Below are 18,491 nucleotides of genomic sequence, written 5' to 3' on the forward strand. Positions count from 1 at the left end.
GAAACCTTATTTAGACCATTTATGAATATTTGTGCTAGTTTTGATAGGTTTAACTATTCTTTTAGGTACATTTTCTGATAACCAGATAAGTTTTCCCCAAAAGGGTAGAAAACCTGCCCTTACAAGCTGACACAATGTGTTTTTGTCTGTGGGTCGGTAAAGTGTGCCGTCCAAGTTGTTTATCGGGGTGCCAAGCTATTCTGAATAGCATGAGATCCACAGAGGGGTATTTCAGGCTGCATGAAGCTCATGAAGGACTTATTCCTCAGGCGACTGCTTTTAGCAGCACAGTTTTTGCATTTGTGTGAATCTCCTGCTATGTGAGTTTGAGAGGGAGAGAGGGGGAGAGATGTAGGGATTGTGCCTTTATATGGTTGTTTCTGTAAGATCTCTGTCACGATATTTAAAACATCAGCAATAATGTCACTGGAATACTCAAAGATGGCAGTTTTCTGCTATAAGCAGCTGTGAGTGTGTGTAAAAACATACAAGATTCAGTGTATATATGGGTGTTTCCTCAACCCAAGGGTTTGTTTTTATTATAACTAACAGATTTTAATTACTTAATTTTGTTCTATGAAGGTCACATTGAAATCACATTTAAATGCTCTCATCCTGTATACTTTTTATGCAATATAAGCCGGATGCACAGTACAATGGCACCCTGTTGGTTGCTTATTGTATTTTTAATTCTGCGTCTTATTTTCTCTGTTTTTACACTTTAATTGCTTTTTGATGGTTTTACATTTTCATACTGTAACTGTACATTACAATGCTGTGATGCCTAAATTCATATAAAGCATTTAAAGTAATTTGTTTTAGTTTTTAGTACCTTAAAAAAAATGAATCTGCAAAATTGCTGTGTAGAAATGATTTATAGTTTTATCAGTTATCTGCCTGAACATGGAAATAAGTATTAGTGAAAATTAAAGTAACATACAACCAATTATGGTGACCCATATTCAGAACTCGTGCTCTGCATTTAACCCATCCAAAGTGCACACACACAGCAGTGAACACACACACCGTGAACACACACCCGGAGCAGTGGGCAGCCATTAATGCTGCAGCGCCCAGACGCAGTTGGGGGTTCAGTGCCTTGCTCAAGGGCGACTCAGTCATTGTATTGCTGACCCTATACTCGAACACACAACCTCAAGCTCTCTAACTACTAGGCCACGACTTCCCCTTATTAGTTTATGAAAATTGGCAAGAATTGTAGTTGCATAACTTTCCTTTGTCTTCAGTCTCAAATATAAGTCCATGATAAAAAATAGTTGCATTTGAAAAAAAATTTATTATCTAAAAAGAGGAAAATATCCCATAAACTCTATTTATAAAAATGTAAATATAACACGCAATTCATATTCTATAAGCTACTTTTTAAATACTTTTATGGTGCCTTGAGTCCTTTTTGAAGCTTGACAGACCCAGTCCTCATTAACTTAAGTTAATTAATTGGGATATTCTTTTTTTTTTTTAAATGACATTTTGTCTTCCATGAGAAAAAGTCACACGTGTTTTGATCAACCTGAAGGTGAGTAAATATAATCACTGCGCTGGTATTTTCTTGTGCTAAACCTGTGACTGGTTTTATGAGGTTAACTTGGATTTTGGGAGTCTGTCCTTCTCCCTGCAGATCCAGCTGATGACAGATGAGTGCTGTTCTATTTTTAACTCTTAGACGAGCATTAATGGATGTGACTTAATTGAGTTTCAGTGAAATGAGTTTGACTGTGTGTGTGTGTGTGTGTGTGTGTGTGTGTGTGCGCTTGTGTCATGGGATCAGATAGAGGGGGAGTTTATGGTTCAGTATCGTCTGTTCTGAAACGCTGGACACAAAGAAAGACAGAATGAAAGAAAATGCAGAAATCTGAAAACATCAGACAGCATTGTGTGTGCGTTATGTAAGTGTGCAGCTGTGCTACAGGGATTTGCTCTTCTGTGCTTGTGTACTGATACGCTTATTAAAGGAGAGTGCAGCAAAGGTTCAGAGATATTAGTGGTGGGATTTTAAGGGTGTTTTAAGCCTTGTTGTGAAGTTGGAATTAATTACTTTTTTCCAAAAAATATTATTACAATATTTTACTGTTTTATCTTGGGTTTGACCGTAAAGAGCTAATGTGTGGCAAAAGCATGATTGTAGCTTACTTGTTAAGAAGAAACTCTACAATTTTGGCGTCCCAATTAAAGAACAAACATTTAGTCAAATTCCTTCATCTTATAAAAGTGTTTGTTGTCTGTCTCTGTGTATTTTGGCTTGCATTTCTGTAATTGAATCTGAATGTATTGCATCAGCCATGTTCCCACACTGGCTAAAAATTGTCTGGCTCAGCCTGCTACAGTAGCCACGCCCCAAACTCGCGTTATTTGTTGAGCTGTAAGGAGATTGACAGATCTTAGCGGTCTCTCTAAATGTATTCATGGCGTCTAAAGCCATTCCGGCAAATACACGGGTAAAGTGTTCCGGCAATTGTTCCCGGGTCGCTAGATTTTGCACTTTCACACTGCCAGTGATTACCCGGGATATGTGCGTGCTTTCACACACAACCCGTAAAGATCCCGTAACGACACGTGACATCAGGGCGTGACGTGTAATGTACGAGTCAAAAACGTTAGGCACGTTATACTTTCACTGAAGCAAGCGAACGATCTCTGCGTCAGCGCGGAAAGTGAGGAACAAACTGATATCTGCTTCATTACAGTTAGCACATATTTTTTCGTCGCAAACGTTGATCATCCTTCAAAACAGCCAGTAAAAGAGTCGCGTGATAACGTGCCTCATCACTTCGACGCGGCATTAGATCTGGCTTTTGTTCACACAGTGCTCTTCCTGGGTTGAACCCGGCAATGTTACTAGGTCCCCGACCCGGGTTCAATGCCGGAATCAATCCCGGGACGTGTTTGCTTTCACACAGAAGGCGACCCGAGTCAATGTTCAGGCAATATGCCGGGTCCAACGTGCAGTGTGAAAGGGACTTAAGAGGCTCAATGTTTACAATTTTTGCCGAGATAAATCCAGGAATTGCATACTTTTAGTAGTCAATGAACAATAAATTGTATTAGGAGAATGTATTATGACACAAAAAATGTAATATTGTTTTATTCAAATCTCCAGTTTGAATGAATCTCTTGTAAAACATGATCCTTTCTTGAATTGAATTTTCTTCATTTAATGGAATCGAATGGAAGTATTTACTCCTCACAGAGTTGTAGTTAATAGACGATTACGGTGTATGTTCCTGTATATATACAGGTGCTGGTCATATAATTAGAATATCATCAAAAAATGTATTTATTTCACTAATTCCATTCTTTAAGTGAAACTTGTTATATTCATTAATTACACACAGACTGATATATTTCAAATGTTTCTTTTATTTTTGATGATTATAACCGACAACTAAGACATTTGAAATATATCAGTCTGTGTGTAATGAATGAATATAATATGCAAGTTTTTGAATGGGATTAGTGAAATCAACTTTTTGATGATATTCAAATTATATGACCATCACCTGTATATCATATCATATGTTGTCATGACAACTCATTGCAAACATTCTGAACCAGCCTGTGAAAAACATGCCCTTTTCATGTTTCAGAATGTAGCAAACAACGGTAAGAACACATTCCTTACTGTTGTTGGTCACATTTTGAAATTTCAGATGCCCACACGCCTCTTTAGAGTAAACACTCATTAAGCTGAACGTGAGTGTGTGTGAGTTAGCACTGCAAAATGACTCTTATTTCCTGTATGCTGCAGAAAGAGAGGCTTCATAAAGACACTTTCTCATGAAAACACTTTCCTCAATGTTAGGGAGACTGACGTTCCCTTGTTGGACTCCGTGTTTTTGTTAGTGGACATGCGCTTTCTCTGTCAGGAGATTTTAAGAAGCTTTATTAGTATCATAAATAAGGGATTACATTACCAAACATTAATAAACATCACACACATATGCACCCAGTTATGATAGCAGTGTAAAGTAAGTTTGAATATCTGGTGGCTGTGTACATGTCTCTGCTCCTCGTGCTGCTTAATAAGACATGGGCTCTTGTATCAAATATCAGTAAATGCTAGTTGTAGTAGCAGCATTATAATATTATTATTTCTATAAAATATTATATATGGCTTAACTGTTGTATATTAAAAATTATTATTGAAGGATTATAATTCTATTAATAATAATAGTCTCTAATGTCCTGGTAATTCCTACAGATATGGTTTGGTTATGTAGTAGTAGTAGTAGTAGTAGTTCTGTAAAATATATTAAATATTACTAATTGAATATTAAACATTATTATTTCTGTTAGATACTATATAAAATTAGACGATCATTTTATATAGTTCATTAATACTGTGATGATTATTTATTCTTGTTACTTATTGATTTATTTTTTATCTCCATGTGACCTTGACCTACAAGATTCTGTGTTGTCTGCACTGATTGTGTGTGTGTGTGTGTGTGTGTGTAGTTCTGTCAGGTGATGGTCCAGATTCAGGTGCATTATCCTGATTAGTTAAACCCTCATTATGTGTGTGTGCTCTTCCTCATTGATTAGAATGTCCCGAGTCTGTGTGTGTGTGTGTGTGTGCTGGTATATATGGTTTTTGAGGACACAAATGTTTGTAATGACATGGGTACTACAACATAAACATGGTTTATGAGGTCAATTCCTGTGTCCCCGTAAAACAAAAGGCTTAGAAGACATACAAAAATTGTCAATAGTTTCCTGCAAGGGGTTGTTTGTACAGTATAAAAACCATTACATCTATGGAGAGTCTCCGTAAACCACAAATGCAAATGTGTGTGTGTGTGTGTGTGTTTGTTTAAGGTCCCGCTGTGGTAGAATGCTTTTGCTTAAGCTAAAAGTCAAACAGGAGTTCACCATGTTGTCTCTGTGTGTGTGTGTGTGTGTCTCTCTCTCTCTCTCAGGATGAAGAGTACTGGGTTCAGGTGTACCGGCTGGAACACGGCGATGGAGGAATTCTTGACCTGGATGATGTTCTGTGTGATGTGGCCGATGACAAAGACAGAGTGAGACATGCATTCTGTCATTCAAACACACACACTCACACACTGCTAGCATTCTCTTCTAAAACGGGCAGCGCTCCTGTGTGTTGCTTTAGTCGTATATATTTTAGTTACAGGTATCAGATGACTGTTGTCTCCCAATAACCGTGACCTAGTTTGAGGACAGACTCGCACGCACGCACACACACACACACACACACGCGCGGGCACGCACACACACAGTTCAGAACTCCTGTGATTCCTTCTGCTTAGGCATCAGTAGATCTGTATGGAATCTACAGCTGCAGAACTCCACAGGTTTCAGGTTCCAACCTAAAATTCATAAAATTCTACCCCCCACCCCTTTTGTTTGTTTGTTTTTGAGGTATTTGAGATTATTTGCTAATGCCTTCAGCTACAAGTTAGACAGCTACCTATATATAAATATAGTATCTTTTATTATTATTAATATTATTATTTTAATTGATCACATCTTTCGATATTGGGTACTTATTTTTCATGATCTTTTCTAATATTTTAACAATTAAATTTATCTTAAAGTTGATCTTTAAAAATTAATTAATAATTTAATAACACTGTTAACTGTAATCCTTAAAAATTTAATATCAATTTTCATATTGTAAATTATAATGTTGTGATGCCAATAACAATTATTTATTATTATATTAATAATAGTCTTTTGTGTTGTTGTACATTTCCTTTACCTTACACTTACATGACTGGGGTCCCTTATTAATAATATCAGTAATATGTTTTTTTTAGTCGTTCATTTTTTTATTTTGACAAAATAGTGTACAATAATAATAATAATTGTTATTATTATTATAAAAGTAGCTGTTGGTGCTGATGGTGTTATTATTATTATTATTATTAGTAGTAGTAGTAGTAGTAGTAGTAGTAGTAGTAAAATTGTAATTATGTTAATAATATTCTCTATAATTGAATGGCTCAAGCCCCACATTCAAAATAAATGACGAAATTGTATAGAATTCTGATCTGTTATTGACCATAACATAATTACTGGTTTATTGGTATTGAGCAGAATGTTAATATTAGTGCATCTCTAATGAGAAATATTGTTTACCTTCAAAGTCTTAAAAGTAATCAGTTGTGAACATTTAAAGAGCAGAATGAATGAATGAATGATTAAAATGTCCATGAGTGATTTTAGTTTTCTGCAGGGTAACTCTGCCCCCCACTGGCCGAACACGGGCAGTGCGCTCTCTTCTTCACTTTGAAACATTGCTGCTGACCCAGAACAGATGATATCGGCTTACCAAGACCACACACACACACTTTGCTAGAATGTAGTTGTGTGTTTGATGTGGTGGGTGTGTCTGGGTGTGTGCGTGTTATTTTAGTTCTGTGTGTGAAATAAAAGACACTTCACATCTGTGCCTGTGGGAGTGTGTGAGGTCATACCACCAGTTACGCTCACACAATTTTAGCTGATAGTGTCGAGTTTTGCCTTAAAAAGATGATGCCTTACATCAGCCAGTGTCTATGTTACATCCTGGTATCTCACACAGATTTACTCAATGACTCAGGCTGCACCTGTGGTCACAGGAAACACCGTCTGCAAACAGGAAGTGCTACAATACTGCTTTAGTGTGGTTCAGTGTGACTCATTTAACCTACAATCACACAAGAGCACAGAGACTCACACATGTATCTTAAATTCTCTGCTCAAATGTGAACTGTCTAATATTAACAGTCCATAACCGGTTTTGAAATTGTCAGTGGTTAACACGACACAAATACAGGCACACACACCCACAGACACACACACACACACACACACATTCAGAGCAGGGTTATTATAGATTTGTGTTCTTAATTTACTTTTAAAAAAATGTAACTCTTTTTACTTTAGTTTTTCTTAGCTTTTGCTTAGTACCTTTTATTTTTAGATTGATTTAGTTTATATATATATATATATATATATATATATATATATATATATATATATATATATATATATATATATATATATTCTATATTCTATATTCTATATTTTAGTTGAAGTATTGTATGGTATTTTAGTAAATTAATGCATATAATATAAATGTTTTATAAACCAAAAAACTAACTAATAATAATATATATATATATATATATATATATATATATATATATATATATATATATATATATATATATATATATATATATAAATAACTAAAATATATATATATATATATATATATATAATATATTCAAATTTATTTTTTAATTTATATTCAAATATTTTGTTTTGGAGCCATTAAAACTTATATTAGTTTCAGTTTGTTTGTTTTTTTCACTACCCACAGAAGTTATATTTTTATTTTTATTTATTTTATTATTATTTTTTTTTATTAATACTTGTTCAGCATTGATGCATAAATTGATCAAAAGTGACAGAAAGGAACTCAAGAATCTTCAAAGAATCCTGAAAAAGAAACACAAAAATATTAACAGCACAACCATTTTCATATTTGATAATAATAATAATAATAATAATATCTAAGGAATTTTAATAAATTACATTTTAAAATATTACAATTATTTTAAATACTGTTGTTGATCATAAATTCAGTTTTGGTTAGTTTGAGAGACTTGTAAACAAAACAAAAAAATGTAGTTGACCGACACAAATTTTTGAAAAGTGTTGTGTGAAATTGGAGAACAAGTCTACATTGTTTTTTTTTTTTGTTTAGTTTTTTGTAAGAATCAAATTTTTAGGTCACCGCAAAAAATAAACAAACAAACAAAAAACAACAATTAAAAAAAAAAATGCAGCCTATGCAGTTCTGCTTTAGGTCACCAGAGGGCTCCAGAGACTCAGCTTTGATTTTTATTTATTTATTTATATTTTTTTAAAACGTGCATCACCTCTTCTCTCTTTCTCTCTCTCCTCCCCCTTTTTTTATCATCATGGCTTGTCTTAATGAACCACAAAACTGTTTGTTTTTGGCCCTCTGTCAGGTATTGAGCAACACAAAGCTCTTTTAATGTTAAGTTTTTTACTCTCTACCCCCTTCTGTGATAACTTCCTCTATCCTCTACTGGACAGGAAGCAGTCACCAGTTATAAACAGGACGTTAAAGCATCTAAACGTGCTGCTTCTGGTCAGCCGGTGTACGTGTGGATGTTTTCCTCAAGACTTGAGGAAGTATGTGAGTTGTGGCGTCAGTGAATTGGTCCTGCAGTGTTCTGTTCAGTTCTGACCACATGATCGGAGCCTGCGTGTATGAACATGCAGTGTGTGACCAAGGATTCCCCTGTCGCCAGTGACCAGTTAATCATCGCATAGATGTGTTATAAGTGAAGTGCTGTAACTCATTTCCATTAGCAGCACAGGACTCATGAGAGATTGAAGCAATGAGCCACGAGAGGCTGATTGCTTTCAGGGACAATGGTTTTATGTGGGTTAAGTGGTGATGTTAGGCCCATTCTTCAACAATAAAACCTTTAAGGATGGGGTGTTTGTGGGGAACAGAAGCAACACAGCTGCAAAGTGAAAGACCATGTAAAGTCACAGAGCATGGTGCATAAAAAACGCCAACGCTTTGCTGTTTCCGTAGCTGAAGTGTTCCAAACTTCCACTGGCATTAATATCAACACAAAACTGTGCAACGGGAGCTTCATGGAATGGGTTTACATGGCCAAGCAGCTGCATGCAAGCCTCACATCAGCAAGTATAATGCCAAGTGTCACCCCACCGCCGGACTCTGGAAACTTATGCTGTGGAGGGATGAATCATGCTTCTCTGTTTGGCTGCCTGACCTCAACCACATTGAATGAACTGAAATGGTGATTGTGAGCCAGGCCTTCTCATCCAACATCAGATCTTGACTTCAAATACTGTACTGGATGAATGGGCACAAAAACACTACAAATTCTAGTGGTAATATACATATGATACCCACCACTTCGTTACTCATTGCATAAACTTGAATCTGAATCAAAATTTTTCATCCGAACGAATTTTGCAGCTCCAGCTGTCCAGCTGAAGATGAACCGTGGTCTCCTTTGGTCGGGTTCAGGCTCATGTGGTCAGTTTTATGTAAACAAGGCTATAGGGCAGAGCGTGTGTGTGTTTGTGTGTGTGAGTAAGATGGGTTCAACAGTTTGTGAAGCTCAAAGATCATATCCTTTTAGAGACAGAAAATTCATATTCTCACAGGAAGTATTTAAATGTTCTCCTGGGAGCTTCCTGTCAGCACACAAACCTCTGTTGACCTCCAGTGTGTCTGAAGATGTGTTTGTAAGATGTGATTTGTTGTTGTTGGGTCAGTGAGTTCTTGTTTTTGTGAAACACATGGAGGGGTTTCTCAATAGCGCTGGTGCCCGTTCAGCTGTAATGCTATAGTGTGTGTGTGTGTGTGTGTGTGTGTGTTTCCAGTAATACATGAGGTGTCATGTTTGTTTAGTTGACCAGTAAAGAATTACTCAACCCTATGAATAACAGCGCTGCAGTGTTATTTGTAATGCTAAAGTTCATTGAGAAAAGTTCATGTAATCCTTGCTGGATTGTGTTTACCAAGATGGCTATTTCAGCCCATAGAGGTGAATATGTTTGTTTACATATATTACTGTTCAGATTTGTTTTTTGTGTGTGTTTTGCTCAACAAGTAGTGCATTTATTTAATCACATACAGTAAAAAAGTTATATTGTGACATATTATTACGGTTTAAAATAACTCTAAAGCCGAATTAAATTATCCACATCATTATTCCTGTCTTCAGTGACACGTGATTCTTTTAGAGATCTTTCTTATATGCTGATTTGGTGTTCAATAAATATTTCTTATTATTAGCATCATCAGTTATTTACAATCAACGAAAACCGGTATGCTGCTTAATGTGTGTGTGTGTGTGTGTGTGTGAGAGAGAGAGAGTGAGAGAGCAGATTTAGTGTTTAAGCCTCAAACATGCAAAGAGCAGATCTGTCTCATGGGAAAATGTGTCACCGCTTAATAGGTTTCTGTGGGGCCTTTCAGTGTGTGTGTGTGTGTTTTCTGAACAATGGCTGCGCTCTGAAGATCTTCTGTGAAACGCCGAAAGCCTCACTCATGTATTTCTAACAATGCAAAATTTAAAATGTTTAATGTACAAACCCCTTCAAATAGTTGCGTAAATGTCCGTTCCCATGAGTGTGTTTCCAGAAGTGTCATGTTTGAGATAGTCCAGACGACTCCTCTTAAAAAAGTATATACAAAACCGACATCACCACTCATTTTCTTACAGACATTAGCAATCATCTTGAATAAATGCAGAGGGGTCACACACACATTTCAGTATCTGATTTCCCACATTCAAGATTGTGGATTGCAAAACACACTCACAAAAAGACTCATCCCTGCGTATTCTGGGTAATGTGCCCTTCAGCAGCACTCCTGTGATTGGTCCAGACCTCCATCAGTCAAGTCCAAGCCTCAAATGCACTGGGTGTGTCCGACCATTTCAACCCTCCCACTGAACCTGTGCCTCAAGCGTTATCATTCATGTTGACACACACACACACACACACGCACGCATAATTGAGACCAGATGTTCACTCTGTAGCATGAGATGTTGCCTTTTGTCCCAAATCCACCAGTGTCTTGAGGGACACAGTGATGAGAGTGTCCTGCTGTAAATGAGGACACCGCACACACACTGAAGCTCTCTACAGACTTCATAAAGCTACGTGACTCCTCGTACTCAGGAATAACCAAGTTTCCGTGTTTCTAAGGAGTAATCAATTGAAAATCTTTAAATATATGATTTTTGTTGTCGTTTATGGTTGTTGGCATTGATCAGATTGAACATCATGACACCAAAGAGTCCCCAAATAATCATCCATGTTAGCCAGCTAGACAGAATTATTTTGGTGACAAATCAGCAGAAAGGGCATCCTACAATTGTTTCACTCTCCTTTTTTTGACTTTTTTTCTCTGTGTTTTCTCTTTGCAGTTGGTGGCGGTGTATGATGAACAGGAGCCTCATGTTGGAGGTGACGGCACCAGCGCGAGCTCCACAGGCACACAGTCGCCGGAGCTCTTCTCTGGAGAGCCGTCCACCTCCACCCCACTGTCTGCCTTCCAGCCGTACCTGCCCCACAGCGAGATAGAGGTCACCACATCCACGCTTCGAACCAGTAAGAGACTCTCATAATGTAGTATAGGACATTAGAAGTTGAAATGGCCTTTTGTGTCACTCACTGGTCTCTCTATTTCTCACAGACATGCCTTTGCATGTCCGTCGCAGTAGTGATCCGGCATTGTTGAACCTGACAGCGATGTCATTCTCTGAGCCTGGTTCGCAACCTGAAGAACCTTCCAGAAAAAATCCTACACGCTGGTCCACAACCGCCGGCTTCCTGAAACCACGTTTCTCTTCCGGCACCAACAGTCTGGAGAGGAAGGTATGAAGCAGCTGTGAAGCTCCAAAGCTTTATAGGGGAGGAACATAACTGACCACTCTGAAAAATTACAATTCTGTCATCATTTACAAACATCATTTAAGATGACTTTCGTTCTTCTTAAAATGAGGATATCTTGGGGGAAAACATGCTTAATTGTACATATTTTGGACCTTATTGACCGAACAGTTCCAAACATTCTTCATATTATCTTCTTTTGTGTTCCAGAGTAGAAATTCATGCAGGTTTGTAGGGACATGAGGGTTACTAAATAATGGCAGAATTCAATTTGAAACCTATGTTAGACAGACCTGTTGTGAGTTCATGGTTGTTAATCAATGGCTATGCTTTTGTTAAAGACACCAATTTGCATTATATTAATCAATAACAAGTCGCAACAAAAGATCTCTTAATTGAGTCTGTATCAGTACTTTTTTTTTTGCATATATATGCATATTTCCAAAAAACTTAAAATGTTCTTCCTATATATGAACTTTAATCTAATAACTTTTACTATTTCTCCATTGTTTTTTATTTTAAATTTAAAACATTTGTATATTTGATGGGATTGTTATTTTCCCTCATTAAAGCCATTAAGTACAGAGTCTTGTCTGATTGTCAAATACTCTTTTGCTTCAGATAAAAGTTTGTTATTGGTGTAATTCTCATTATAGCTGTTTGGTTTGATTCATGTCTAATAACTCTTTAGACAAAGACTTTGAAAAATGAATGGAAAAAATACTTCCGAAACCAATGCCATGCTAAAAGTGGGCTGACACTATTGCACTCTGTTAATGTGGCTGTATGCTGTATTGCTGTTTAGAGGCAATCGGCTTCCTGCTGGTGTCATTTCTCGTGTCATATCCGATAAATCTGTCATCTTTAGAGGCAGAGGTCACATCACCCTTCATGACATCTCTATGAATATTTACTGTCATTCAAAGAGCTCTATAAACAAGCCAAGAATGTTGAGCTGCTGTTTGTGTGTTAAATTTACTGTGTGTGTGTGCGAGTTCATTTAATGCGTTTGCTTATGTGACCATCATTCCTCTGTCCGTTCTCCTTCTAGCAGGGTAATGCTTATGTCAATGCTAGTCATAAAACTCTTCAGACAATGAGTTATGGATTTTGCTCGCTCTTTTTTACCATCTCACACTCTCTTTCATCTCGGTTTATTCCTTTGTAGTGCGAGGCTTTGACTTACAGCTTTTTCTTATCCATCAGTACAGTGTCCTCATAGACCAAAAATCTTCTTTTACTGGTATATTAAATTGTAATCTGACCATCCATGTACATGTGAATCATTATTATTATTTTACAGTGTACTAAGTAGGCAATAAAGAGAAAGTTAATGCTGTAAGAATATAATTTCTCTCTCCTCAGGGCCGAGGTGTCGACACATATCGTAGTCTTCCTCGTGATGCAGGGCAGTGGTCCAATCAGAAAGAGTTTCAGCGTGAGAAGGCCCGTTCCTCACTCAGCGCCAATCATCCCATGGTGGACCGCTGGCTGGAGCGACAGGAACAGGTTTGTACTGTAATGATCTAGTTATAGCATTTTTATCATTTATAAATCAATATGAATAAATTGACGCCGTGTTTTAACATTTGATAGTCCCACTAAGCCATTTGGGTTTTATTTCTATTAATTGTGCAACCCCAATGTTAAGGGTCGTGTTTCTTAAGAAATCAACAGTTTTAAAACTTTCTGCCAAGTACAGAAAGCGCTTTTATTGAAACCAGGCTGTAAAAATGAATCAATTAATTTCCACATTGTTTTGATTTTAGATTGATAAGTGCAAAAAAATAATGTCAGTGATGCGATGCCTACTGGGACATAAGATACTTGGCTAGGCCAATCACTGTTGGGTAGTCAGTGGAAAGCTGGATAAATCCTATTATTGCTAAACACCAGCGAAAATAGCAGTAAAATGTGTGAAAGTGCATCAAACTCTGCAGTTTCTGGCTGCCTTCTGCTCTCCATATCCTTCAGAAAGATCCCAGTGTTAGGAAAGAACAGTTTAATCATGTCCAATTCTTTGAAAAGTTAATGCACACATTTCAGCACAGATTGCTTCATGAATATGTCATGATGTAATGCAATCTTTGTAAAAAGGCTGTTATTAAAGGACAAAACTATATTGGACTTGACAGCAAAACCACAGTCTTCGCAGATCAAAGCGTTGCTGTTTACTTGAAATGTAAAAAGGATGTTTCTTAAAGGAACAGCACACTGATTCATGAGACAGGAGAACACACGCGCCACTTTATTTAAATTGGTAATATTTCCACATGTTAATCAGAGATGATCACAAGTGGATTTTTATCACAAATGTACAGTTTCATTTGACTGTCTGTTTCTGTTTGTTTTAATAGAAATCTTGCATAAGAGTAAAAGTCTATACCCCAAAACTGCCTGTAGCTTAATGCTTTTGCATTAAAATGCATGCTTAAAATGTAAAAAAAACAAAAAAAAACAGGATATATAAACATACTTAAAAAATCTTTATTAAAGAAACATGCCACGACTTGTAATATTGTACCGTTTTTAAAAGAAATGTGCATTTTTGTTATATTGTGTTCTCTTGATTGGAACTGAAGTGTAGTGCAAGCACTGTTGCATTCAGTATGTAGAGAGAGAAGAGATGTGTGGTGTATCAGAGAGTGGATCCAGGGAGACAGGGTCTGTGTGGAGGAGGGGAGGGGAGTGTGTGTCTGTAATTAATCATAAAGGTAAAACAGCTATTATAAATCACTCTCAGCTTTAGACTGCTAATGAGATAAGACTATATATAGTTTTCTCTCTATCTCTGTCTCTCTCCAGTAGGTGCTGCTGTAGGTCAGTTGTAACTCAGTAATCAGTTTTTCTCTTCAGTATAGATAGACGAATATACTATTTTTTTTTCCTGTAATTCTCACACTCTTCTTCCAGAGGTTGTTCTGTTTGTCTTTCATTTATTAATAATGGAAGTGGCTGACAGACTAAAGCTTTCTCTGTTACTTCTGTCCCCGTTTCTTGTCATGCATAGCAACACCTCAGCAAATTAAAGTGAGGCTCGCTGATATAAGAGCAGGAGTAACTCTCAAACATAAACTTATAATTGACAGAATTAGGACGAGGTCTTTAACCTGTGAATATGTATTTGTCCCATCAGGCTTTGCTGGTGAAAGCATAAATAAATGCGCAGCTTCAGTGAGGGAGACGGTACTAAAAAAATAAAATTAAAAAAAGACTGCTCTGGATCTGTGTTCTTATGCTATTAGTCATTTCAGTTTAGGAGAATCCCAGAGAAATACTTGGCTACTCAGTCACCGTGGAAAACAATCACTTTCTGCAAAATGCGTTTTGCCGGGAAAAAGGTTTGGATCCGATCCGAGCAGGACAATGGCTTGGCCAGCGGTGTTGGACTCGTACAGTTATGCTGTCAAACACACACACTCTTTTGTCATATTAGACAGCTGTTATATAAGATGGGATGGTTATGTCTGCCGTAAAGGGTGTGTTGTGTATCACAGCTATTTTCTTCACTTCCTTCAATTGTGTTTTCCTCTGTATTACACTTTTGAAAACCCTTGGTCACAGAGGAAAAGAGTGATTGACCAACTGCCCTAGATAGAGAGAGATGGAGAGACTGGTAGCACTTTATTTTACAGTCCTGTTCCCCATGTACATACTATGTACTTATTATAGTAATTACAATAACTATGTAATAACTAGGTACTAACCCTGAACCTACCCCTAAACCTAACTCTACCCCATGTAGTTACCTTGTGTTACCAGAACCTTCTTAGATAAATACACTGTAAGTACACTATAAGTACATGTAAGTACACGTACTGTAAAATAAAGTGCAATCGAGAAACTTATAAAGCACAGAGAGACAACATGGAAAAAACTAAACAAAACACTGAGAGAAAGAGCTTTTTCTGTTCATTCTTTTGTTTCCTTTTCTGTTTTGTTTTCCTTATATTTACTTTTTCTTTCCTTTTGTACTTTTAGTTCTGTTTTCAATTCTTTTTTTCTTTTTCTTTTTTCCTTTTTCTTGTACTTTTATTTTTCTTAAAAAAAAATTATAGTTCTCTTTATTCAATTATTTCTTCATTCTTTTCGTATTGGATTTTCCTTTTTTTCTCTCGTTTTTTTTTTCTTAAGCCATTTCTCTTTTTTTTCTTTCTTTTTTTTCTTACCATTTTTATTTCTTTTTCTTCCTTTTTGTTCCCAACCACAGCTCCGTTGAGTGTTTGGACCTAGAGTTGTGTGTATCATTTTTTCTTGTTTTTAATTTGTATGAAAGTATTAGAAACAAAATAGTGACATAAGATAACAACTACTTTCAAAATCATACATAGTGTGTATGTGAGAACATAAGTGGTGTCATGGCAGTGTAGGGTGATAAATAAGGTTTGTACATGGAGAGTCCCCACAAGGATAGTAAACCAGATGTGTGTGTGTGTGTGTGTGTCACTGGCATTGTGGTGCTACTCAAATAATCAAGTGACACCGTAGTGTGCGTGAGCTCTTGTGTACATCTCACCTGATCTGTGGTGTATCAGGTGAAACATCTCCTGTAATGGAGAATGGAGAATGAATTCCTTCATACTGTTTAGAAAAAGAAGAACTCCGATCTCCCTGCAGAAGTCCTCACCCAGGTCCTTTCATGTCATGTATGCATTGTTTCTTTTGTTATGTATTGATGTTAAATCAATGTCAAATGTATTTCTGGAAGGGTTTGTTTGAGTGCAATGCATTGTGAGTTAAGCGGTTTTCTTCTTGTTGCAGGATGAGGAGGAAAACGGTAGGATAGAGCCAGTGGGACGTGCGGATATATGTTTAGAGCACATGGGAGTGAGATCGCTCAAGTAAGTGTTTCTCTCTCTCTCTCGCTCTCTCTCTCACACTCACACACACACACACACACACACACACATTTGTTTTTGTGAAAAGTGGGGACATCCCATAGACGTTATGTTTTATATGTTTTTATACTGTACAAACTGTATATTCTATGGCCATACACCAACCCTACACCTAACCCTAAACCTCACAGGAACTTTGGGCATTTTTACTTTCTCAAAAAACTAATTCTGTATGATTTATAAGCGTTTTGTAAAATGGGGACATGGGTTATGTCCTCATAAGTCACCCTCTCCTTGTAAAACCTGTTTCATACCCATGTCATTATACAAAGTTGTGTCCTGCTTTTTCACAAAAACGTGCACACACACACACACACACACACAAACCCACACACGCTCTGACTGGCAGCAGCGGTGATATTATCTTTATTTTATGCTGTCAGTTTGATTTGCAGGTAATGAAACGTTTTGACTCTTGAGTTTTATTATAAAATGTCTTTCTTTTCTTAAACACTGAGATCAGAGTGAAATGTTTTGGAGTAATCTCTCATAAACTTTAATCTATAATCTTGGTCGAGTCTTTCACAGTTCTGTCTGACACTTTTGAGATGCGTTGGGATTGATGCCAAAATTAGTGTTATAGTGTGAGTCTTTGACAAACATGACTAAAATGCAAGCTCACATTTTAGGACATATTTTGTAACTTGACTCTATATAGATGCATGAATAGCATTTAACTATGTATGCATAAGGTGCATTTTGTGTGACAGCTTCATAACATTCTGACTCTTCGCATGTTCTGACTCCATCCTGCTTCGTTTGATTTGACCGCGATGTAGTTCTGTGTAACTCCATGCTTCTTTACTCTCTCTGATAGTTTCTCTTCTTTTCTTTTTTTTTTGCTTCTGTCCTACAGTGATATTGTGAAATTGGTGGAAGTGTCCAATGACGGAGGTCCACTCGGTATCCATGTTGTGCCTTTCAGTGGACGAGACCGCAGGTAACATCCACCAAACTCCATTATCAAATCAATAAATGGGTCAAAATTTAAAATAAAATATATATTTTTTTAACCTGGGAAACTCAACCACTGAACATAAACTTTGCTTAAGATCACCATCTCTCAAAACAAAAGAAAAAATTCTTTAAGTTTTAAAATTAAAACTTTTTTTATGCATGTTTGCCTGAATTGTTCTTTTTGCATATGTAATAGTATATTAATAAATGTAATCATTTTATGATATTTTTTGGTCACTGGCATATTCTGAGCTCTCTCCTCTGGAATCACCTGATGTTCTGAGTGACCACTGTTTGATTTGAGGTGACTAAATGTTTGTGTCTCTAAAGAGTCATCGAATCCTCTGCAGAGAGTGCATAAGAGTTTTTCTAGAAGAGATAGAGTATCTAAACAGCATCTGCATGTGAATGTTCACCAGGCAGACTAATCGAGCTAAAAGCCACTTTATATCTCTGTGATCTTCATCTCTCTCCGGGCGGCGAGCTGCAGCAACAGGACACAGAGTTAAAAAGATGGAGAATGTTATTTATCTTGAGGAATTAGCTTTGGTTCAGAAGTGCTTCATGATGCTGCATTAAGTTCAGTTTCTTTCAATTCAATATCAATCAAATTAATGTTTCATTTCAAATGGATGAGGTTTATGACTAAATAATAAATCTCAGACTCTCAGGTTTAGATCAAGTGTTTGTGTGTGTGTGTGTGTGTGTGTGTGTGTGCTGCAGGACATTGGGTCTGCTGGTGAAGCGTTTGGAGCATGGAGGGAAGGCTGACGTCCAGGGTTTGTTTCAGGAAAATGACTGCATCATTCAGATCAACAATGGAGATCTGCGGAATGTCCGATTTGAGCAGTAAGACTTGACCTCTGACCTCTGATGTGTACAGAGTGCTTGTTGTCCCATTAACTCCTTACTTTTTATCTCATCTATTCATTCGCTCCACTCATTCATTTGTTCTTCCATATGTTCATCCATTCATCCTTCCATTCTGTCCCATCATCATCTGTTCATCCATCCGTTCATCCAGCCACCCATTTATGTTCATCCATCCATCCATCCATCATTTACTTTCATCTATAAATCCCCATCCATTCATCCATTAACGTTCATCCACACATCCATTCAGCCATCAATTCGTTCATCTATCTGTCCACCCATCTCCCCATCCATCCATCATTTCATCCGTCAATCCATATT

The 18,491-nt window shown here is 36.9% G+C and overlaps 1 protein-coding gene across 1 annotated transcript in view; it reads left to right on the plus strand.

Annotated features, from left to right (window-relative positions):
- LOC113040251 (partitioning defective 3 homolog) overlaps positions 1 to 18,491 on the plus strand; it is a 61,937-nt gene that overhangs the window by 10,363 nt on the left and 33,083 nt on the right. The window contains exons 2-8 of the mRNA XM_026198589.1: positions 4,938 to 5,039; positions 10,977 to 11,160; positions 11,246 to 11,427; positions 12,808 to 12,951; positions 16,204 to 16,283; positions 17,197 to 17,280; positions 18,021 to 18,146. Coding sequence (XP_026054374.1) covers positions 4,938 to 5,039; positions 10,977 to 11,160; positions 11,246 to 11,427; positions 12,808 to 12,951; positions 16,204 to 16,283; positions 17,197 to 17,280; positions 18,021 to 18,146 — 902 coding nt within the window. The remainder of the gene's footprint in view (positions 1 to 4,937; positions 5,040 to 10,976; positions 11,161 to 11,245; positions 11,428 to 12,807; positions 12,952 to 16,203; positions 16,284 to 17,196; positions 17,281 to 18,020; positions 18,147 to 18,491) is intronic.

Source organism: Carassius auratus, chromosome 2, assembly GCF_003368295.1.
Source record: "Carassius auratus strain Wakin chromosome 2, ASM336829v1, whole genome shotgun sequence".
Classification (NCBI taxonomy): domain Eukaryota; kingdom Metazoa; phylum Chordata; class Actinopteri; order Cypriniformes; family Cyprinidae; genus Carassius; species Carassius auratus.